At 34.2% G+C, this 9066-nt stretch overlaps 1 protein-coding gene across 1 annotated transcript in view; it reads right to left on the bottom strand.

The window, feature by feature from the left end:
• Nucleotides 1-427: 427 nt before the first annotated feature.
• The window catches only part of LOC115884535 (putative pyridoxal-dependent decarboxylase domain-containing protein 2), a 30881-nt gene continuing 22242 nt past the window's right edge, over nt 428-9066 (bottom strand). The window contains exons 10-12 of the mRNA XM_030903139.1: nt 7432-7716; nt 6954-7169; nt 428-1500 (exon numbers count right to left, since the gene is read on the bottom strand). Coding sequence (XP_030758999.1) covers nt 1307-1500; nt 6954-7169; nt 7432-7716 — 695 coding nt within the window. The 3' untranslated portion in view covers nt 428-1306. The remainder of the gene's footprint in view (nt 1501-6953; nt 7170-7431; nt 7717-9066) is intronic.

Genomic DNA, 9066 nt, shown 5'->3' with positions numbered 1-9066 from the left:
CTGCTATAGCGGTTGCTAAGAACAACCGCAAACTAGAACAGAAATAATGTTCTCTTGTCTTAAAAATTTCAATAAAATCTTACATCTGGCCAAAAATCAATTTTTGGTAAGATGTAAGGTCAATTTTCAAAGTAATTATTACTTTCTTGTGAGTTTAATTTAAATTTTATTTACTCAAACCCGTGATAATATTGTGAAAAAGTGGCATTAAAAACTTTAAAAGCTGTGTGAATTGTGAACTGCAAAAACCATCGTGGTTCGTGGCATAATGTCGGTTTCCAATGTTTCACAGGTATCTCATACAGGTAACACACTGTATTTTATTTAAAAAATTAAAAGAAAACAATAATAAATTTGAATAAACAATATTTGGCCAAATAATTCCGGAAAAAGCCGAACGGCTCCGAAATTATCAAAAGCTTTGGAGAGCGACCGTTGCAAGAATAGCGCCAAATAGTATTCCCATTGTCTTTATGACCACTTTCCAATCTAAACTTGTTTCTTTTATCTATGGTGACAAACTTTTAACAAAGATAAGTATTATAATCTCGTGTCGTTTCAGAGACCCAATGGCGAAAATCGAATTTCAAACACTCGGTATAGAAAGAGAGTTGTATGTAATAAGGAGTGTAGAGATGAGGAGAAATATCTCCTATGGGACTTTATTTGAAAAAGTGGTCACAAAAATGGGAAGAATAAGGGTTCACCAATAACCACAGTGGCGCTCATGACGCCTAAATCTAAAAAAATGAAAAGTAGCCATAGATAAAAGAATAAAAGTAACATAACCAAACATTACCCAAAAAAGCTTTGTTTTTATTTTTTAGAATATAAAACAATTTATATATTAGAGGCCCAGTCTATTGCTGCTGCTATACTTATCTCTTTTGAATCATTTCCTGTTGTAAAAATTTTCGACGCATATTTTAAATTTTAGGTTTTTGCTACAGCAGCGCCATCTTAAGTCTTCCCTTTTTATGAAAAGGGAATTTCCATACAGTTAAAATCTCACATGTAAGTTTGGATAAAAAAAAAACTTAATAAAGAAGTATTTAAAAATTAAAATAATGCTAATAGAAGATACGAAATAGTTTTAACCAAAAAACAACATATTGACCAAAAAACCAACTCGCTCTTTATTTATTACGCTTATTCTCCATTTTCTACCAATAGAATACGCTATAGATCACAGCAGTGGGACAAAGCAAAATTCTGGAAACGCCTAGAAATTGAAAATTCATCAATTTTTAAAGTAACTCGCATAGAAAACATCGTCTAGTCTTTCAGGTTGTGTTTTATTTCCGGTTCACTTTGTGACAATTTCCGGTTTGGGAGACGCTACTCTTTCCGCCGTCGCGCTGTCCTTTTTCTCGTTTTCCTTCGTACCCTGGCTCTGACTAGAAGCGGACGCGTGACTGCTGGACCTGGAATGACTAGCGCTCACCGGTGTTTGAATCTGGGGGGTAGGGGGGCTCTTGGTGCCACTGGATTGAGCAGTACCTGCGAATAAATAAAGATCGTGTAGGTTAGGGTGGGTCAAAAAAATCGACTATTTTTTTTTCATTTTATGTTCTGAAAAAAAGGTTGGTAGACACCTCAAAAAAGTTCTTTCCAAGTATGAGCTCTTCAAGAACAGTTAACCTAATAGGACTGCTCATTCAGCCGAAAGTGTCTGCCAGGTGCATGCGAAAACTCTTCGCTTAGTGACGTCATTGTAGTCCTTGTCATAACAGTGTGTGTATTATTGGTTGCCGTATGAAAAACCTTCATTATTTAGTTTATTTATTTAAACATCTTATACAGGGTGTCCCAGAAATAAGTGCAAATATTCTAACTGGTAGTACAGTTCAACCCCAGAAACACGCCTTTGAGGTTTTTTTTGCGAAAAAAAAATGTTGAAAATTTAAAATTTTTCTTGAGTTCGGCGGAACATAGTTCTACATTTATAAATTCATAGACAAATTTCTACTCAAAAAATTAGGAATGTTAAAGTTAATCTTTTATCAGTGCTCATTATTAATAATTAAAAAAAAAACATTAATTATTTTTAATACTTACCCTTTCAATGAAAACTTAACAAAAACCACTAAAAATTAACTAAAACATTACGTTTATGACGTTTACGAAAATCTTTGTTATGCTGCAAAATAACTTTATTTTGGAATAAATTTAATAAAATGATTCATATTATTCACAATCAGGTCACAAAAAGAAATTCCTAAAATGTTTATCGTAATTTAGAATTCAATTCAAGAAATTTAGAAAACAGCCCAACGAATAATCAGTTCATTTTTGTTTTGTTTGTTTTCTTTCATGTTTCTCTGTTTTATTTGAACCACTGTTTTACAAAACACCTTGAAAAGCGCACATTACTTTGAATACCTTTCTGAATGAATAAATGTTGAGAATTATTTTCTCTTATCGCCACTTTACGAACTACTTTCAATCTAAGAAAATACATGTTTCGCTCAACAATTATTGACAACGTATTTTGTTTTTTCGCTATTTTTTCGATGTATTTCGACAATTCCATCGACAGCCTAACCGTCAGCCAAGAACTGCCGCGTGTGAACTGGTCCTTTGACTCGCCGGTCGCCGCGCCGCCGCGCCGTCGTGGCGGGCTTGCGTCAGACGACGATGTTAAGCAACGTTGCCGTAGTTACAATAATTTCAAATTCAAGACATTCGAAGCAATCAAATTCGTATTAAATTTTAAAAATAAAACAGAGAAACATGAAAGGAAATAAACGAAACAAAAATGAATTGATTATTCGTCGGGCTGTTTTCGATGTATTGAATTCTGAATTACGATAAACATTTTAAAAATTTCTTTTTTGTGACCTTATCAATAACCAATTCATTTGTGTTTTGTTTGTTTCCTTTCATGTTTTTCTGTTTTATTTTTAAAATTTAATAAGAATTTGATTGCTTCGAGTGTCTTGAATTTGAAATTGTTGCAATTACGGCAACCTCGCATGACGCAAGCTCGACACGGCGGCGCGACAAAGGAGCAGTTACCAGTGATGCGCCGGCGCCGCTCTCTTAGCCGACGGCCGACGCGACGGTTGGGCTGTCCATGGAATTGTTGAAATACATAGAAAAAACATTTATTCATTCAGAAAGGTATTCAAAGTAATGTGTGCTTTTCAAGGTGTTTTGTAAATCAGTGGTTCAAATTGTGATGAGGCCTATATGAAAATAATCTGTTAAAAGCGGGGACTGTTATTTTAGTAGTTATTATAATAGCATGTACAAGTAAAGCAGCACAGTGAAGTGTATTTTAGTTAAGAGTATATCGAAAATGAAAACTGTCACAGTTACATCGATCTGTCATAAGTATCTTTTTTAATGTTGGGTAAGTTTTTTAATTTTACTTTTTTAACACATTATTAAACATTTAACTTTTAATTTATTTTATGTAATAATATCACAATCTTAAAAATATAATGCATCTCTGCAAACTCCTCAGGTGTTGTGATTTTATGACTTACTTTTAACATATACTTTTTTGTCCCTATGGCAACACAGTGCGTCGAATTAACTGAAATCCGGGCTTGATCCGGGTAATTCGATGTAGTTGGCGATATCTGCCGGCGGTTCTCAAAATGTTGCGATTATTTTTTTAAATTTTCAAAGTTAAATAACTCAGTTATTTTCAATTTATTTTAAAAATGGTAAAGAGAAAATATGTTTATTTTGACCAGATCTACCACCCCTTAAAATATCTGCACTCATTTCTGGGACACCCTGTATATATGCAGTATAGAAAATTAACTGTATAAATCGTATTAAATATTCGCGTAATAATAATTTATGAACAGCAGTTCCCAGTATCACCGCTTGGAGGCATTCTTTTACAGCACTTATATATTTTCCTTTAAAATAACTAATAAACAATATCGTAGGCACTTAGTAAGCACTTAGTCACAATCCACAAGACAAAATGAACGTATTTATAAACTTTGTAGCTCTAAAAACTTTAAAAACACCTTTTTCGCATTTAAAATCGACAAAATAATTAACTCAAAATTTCTCAGCTGATATTTTTATTAGTTTACCATAGGCAACCAATAATACACACTATCATGACAAGGACTACAATGACGTCACAACTGCCAGCTGAAGCGCGGGAAGAGGCGAACGTACGTCTTATGAGGATGAGCAATCCTATTAGTTTACCGTTTTTGTGAGCTCCTAATTTTAATCCCAATAGCCTTTCAGTTTTCTATTTTTTCCTTATTATTAGAAAGAAAAATTCATATCTCGGTATCTACTATTTGGAAAAAATATCTCGTCTCATGCATTTGTAGGAAATTCAATTCTCTACAAAAAAGGTCTCTTACAATTTTTTTGTTAACCTCACCGTTGGAAAGTTATTAAAGGTTGAAGTTTGATTATTTTAAGGCAGATTTCTTTTTTCTTATGAACTTTATAACTCGTTAACAAAAAATCAGTATGATATGCACAACTCAAAGTTTTGTAGGAACTTCACTGCTCTACAAAAATGGTTTCTTATGATTAGTCGATTAAATTAACCGTTAAAAAGATATTCATCGTCAAACTTCAGTACACTATAAATTTGCCAAAATAAAAAAAACTTTGTGATAAAATTTTTCGGATACCCTGACGAAAACTGCGCATCGAAAACAAAGATACCGACAAAAAAGACCACTTTCTTCAATAAGTAGTTTTCAATAATAAAATTTGCGGATTATAGCGTATTTTTTAAAATATTAAATAAAAATATTGATACTATTTGACATTGCGGATGAATTTTGACCACAGATGAACCACAGAACATGCTTATTTTGACAGGTGACAGACAAATTATGACAAGGTTAGGCAGTGTAGTATAACCTCTGAATAAGAAGACTAAGAAAGGAGCATAATGCTATCCATGTATTCATGCATGGTGGGCGGAAAAAGGACTCTAGGGTGGGGATCCTTGACCGTTCTGTTTGACGATTCATTTGACACATTTGAATTTGATTTGAAATTTTGTGGATTTGTCAGTCTTTACGGAGCTTATTTTATGTTATTTATTATTTATTCTACTACTGATAGTTGTATAAAGGTAGTAAATCTAGATGGAAATTGTGGCAGAACTTAAATTAACAGTGACACTATCGCGATTTATCGAAAAACACTCTAAAATAGTTGGTTGTGTAGCGTGCGGTAGACCTCGGCAAAAATGTGTGAAATAATGGAACAACTTTTCGCTAGCAAGTGACTATATAATATACATACGTGTAGTAAACCGATCATTTATGAAATTCACTTAAATTAACTAATTATATATTTTTTCTTGCATTTTTGCTTTTATTTACTACTTGTCAAAGATTAGATGTCAAAGAATTTAGATACGCCAATTTGACTTACCTGCTTCAGTAGCGTATAGGATGTTTATGGTTATAAATAATTATTATAACTTAACTATCTTTATTAGAATTTTATATCTTTATAACAATTTTAATAACTACCAACATTTATTCACAACGTAAAATAAAAAAAAATATTGAGTCTACCCCACGTCTACCCTACATCATAGTTTTACAATTTTTAAATAAAATTAGAACGGCACTGATAAACCGGAATTTAAGTCGGCCATATTTGAGGCCCATCGCGGTGGACCTAAAATTTTTGATATGCTCCTTCCTTAGTCTTCTTATTCAAAGAGTATAACACGCAATTTCGGTAGTATTAGTTTTTAATTAATTTGATCATTGTTATGTAGCTTCATTTCCTTATTTAACCAAAACTCTATATTTATTATACACATTTATCACACACATGTTTAGGACTAAAAAGACTAGAAAAAAAGTTTAAAACATTTCTTTGTTCATAGAAACTCAAATTTGTACAAATTTTCCCGAAACACATGAATATCTTTTAAACGGTTAATTTAATCGACTAATCATAAGTGATCAACAATATTCGCTTCGCAGATGATATGGTCGTGCTGGCTGGTAACATTCTACACCTTCAGAGCATGATAGACTGCAGCGTTGAACATAGCATGCAGTACGGATTACACATCAATGTTAACAAAACTAAACTTGTATTTTCCTGTCCTCAGAATTAATAAGGATCGTAGAACAAGTATCGTCCATAAAGTATCTAGGAGCCCTCGTTAACGACGCTTGCGACCCCAAAACTGAAATTGTAGCGAAGATCGAACAGGCCAGACGTACTTTTGCTTCCATGAAAACCCTCTTCCCCATCCGAGATCTAAGCCTCGAACTGCGCATACGTATGCTGCGTTGCTACATCTATCCAATATTTCTCTACGGTTCTGAGAGTTGGACACTCAATCAGACATTGGAAAATCGTCTCATTAACGCTTCTGAGATGTACTTGTATCGTCGTATGCTGCGTATATCCTGGATGGATAGAGTGACAAATGAGGAGATACTCAGGCGGATGGGCAAAAATAAAGAGCTCCTATCAACAACGAAGGAAAGGAAGTTACAGTACGTCGGTCACATCATGAGGGGTGATCGATACGAGGTGCTCAGACTGGTCATCAAGCAAAATTGAGGGCAGGAGATCAGGGGGAAGAAGGCGAAACTCCTGGCTTAAGGATCTGCGTCGTTGGTTCAGAAGAACATCGATCGAAATTTTCAGAGGTGCGGTTTCACGCACCATCATAGCCAGTTAGATTGCCAACGAAGAATCATAAATAATCATTTTGTAGAGCAGTGAATTTCCTACAGAACCATGAGTTGCTCGTATCATAACGATTTTTTGTTAATGAGTTATATATACTTGGAGAGAATTTTTTGAGGTGTCTCTACCAACCTTTTTTTCATAATATAAAATGAAAAAAATAGTCGATTTTTTGGTCCACCCTAGTGTAGGTCCACTCCTCTGATCCAATGAAAATCAAATCAATATTAATTAAAACAATTGATAGAACATCAACGAATATGTTTCTAAGACCCTATAACTATTACCTGACTGTATTTGCATATGATATTTGTATATATTCTCAGTGGACTCCACGATGCCCTGCGTCAGATTCAAGCTGCGCCCTCTAACGCCCGATTCTTTTGTTTTCGGTGACCACCAGTTTACTAGATTACCGACGATAGGTACATGCCTGATGATACCTTCTTGCCACAGCCTGTCTTCGTTCTCCTTCTGAAGGTCCTTGGTAGCAGTTTCAATGCCTTAAAATAACCATTAATCATCAAAATATTATTAATAAAAATACGCAAACAACAAATATTAGTCTTCAGTAAAATAAGTAAACATATATCACAAAGTCAAAGTAAAAAAAGTAGCCGTGGCAACATTGCGAACGTACATTCGTCAAATATATTGATGACGTGCAAGACAAATTTTATTGATTTTCCTATAGGAAACATCGCTATATTAAATCGAGATCAAAATTAACAGAAACTGTTTGAGATTTCTTTAACAATATCCTACCTTTTTTAACAATTTCGCTCATTGAATCCAATACCCTAGAATTCTCCTCTACCGACTGTCCAATCCTTAAGACCAGGTTTAATAACTCCTCCACGTCAGACTGGGGCGTCAGCATACCAAATCTGACGCACATTAGTCCATCCTGTCCCTCCCCCAAGGAAAAGGCGGAGTCTGTTGACCTTAACGCGTCGACAAGGGCGATGTTCAGATTGTTCAGTTCGTCTTTGGCTTGATCTGTCAGTAGTTCTTCCCAGCCTTCTGGACAATATCTTACACCTCCCATTCCTTAGAAAGATATATAAAATGTGTTAAAGCTGTTATAAACACCGCAGTTGTTTGTTAACAAGTTAAGAGCTTGGCGTTTTGCTTTGTTTGCATTAAATAGCTTACGTGTTTCTTGTAAAAAATCTGTGCCTGGACGTTGTTGAACTATCTTTTTATCAAAAAAATTAAATCGTAGCCTTTCACAAGTTAGAGACAGTGGCATGCTGCAGTAGCGTGTATTATGTCTATTTACGGTTTGTTTACATTTTTCCAGTATACCGATTTGGTCATCGAAACTGTGCGGTCTGGATTTTAACGTGTAAGACAGTGATGTAGACAGCTTAATGGAGAATCAAATGTATTAAAAAGAGATAAAAAAATGGGCCGACACATTTCTTCTGTGCGGTATTGCCGGATTTTGCATCAAAATTTCAAACCGCACAAGTAGGCGTTTACGAAAAACGTTGCATCTCGGGTTGGAACTTTATTTTTCACTATTAGCAAAGTTTACAGAATAAAATATAAGTTCGGTCACTTAGCATCGGCACTTTGAAAATCGCGTATCAAAAGCCAGAAGCCGCCTCGTCCGATACGCCTGACTTCGATGAAAACAGGAGTGGAAGCCGGGGTAAATAGACGCCGCATTTTTACCGATCGCAATGTGCGACAAGGTGCAGGGGAACGTGGAGTATTTCAAAAATACCTAATAGTAAATCTACAAAAGAAAAAATATACTATCAGTTTATTGGTGTATTACATATAAATATTTAGACATGGCAAGATAAAAAAAGATATAGTAAAAATAAAATAAATTTTAAAAACAAACACAAAAAATAAAGCTACACAATATCAACAGTAAATAATGTAAAAGTATATTACGTAACGAGTGTTTATTAGAAAGTGTAACACGAGTTATTTGAAAGTGTAACACGCCGTTTATAACGACAATTTTGACTCGAAATGTGTGTGGCATGAAATTATTCGTAAAAAAATACTTTTTCCAAATATACTAATGAGCCACCCTCTTTCCATTTGAAAAAAAATAAGATATGGTTAAAAATACCATTTGGGCATCTTTTAACCGGCCAAGACAAGACATGGAAAACATTAGACGATCAAATCTATTTTTCCCAGGACTCCTTGATTAAAGTTTTGTTTTTAAAAGAGTTATGACACTCAATATTAAAAGTTTAAAAGATTTTTTTTAAGCTAGAATGCCAAAAGTTGACATATATATTATGTCATTCTATTCAGAGTGTCATTTTTTATCGAATAAAGTAGAAAAATGCCGAGGTTGCCGTTTAAAAATCAAAAGTTGTAGTCATTTTCGGTGAAACCGGAAGTGACCGAAAAAAATTGAAAACGTTAATC

The sequence above is a fragment of the Sitophilus oryzae genome, unplaced genomic scaffold, assembly GCF_002938485.1.
Source record: "Sitophilus oryzae breed Bouriz unplaced genomic scaffold, Soryzae_2.0 scaffold_297_pilon_pilon, whole genome shotgun sequence".
Taxonomy (NCBI): Eukaryota; Metazoa; Arthropoda; class Insecta; order Coleoptera; family Curculionidae; genus Sitophilus; species Sitophilus oryzae.
The sequence above is the reverse complement of the archived record's forward strand: the minus strand, read 5'-3'. Positions and strand labels throughout refer to the sequence as shown.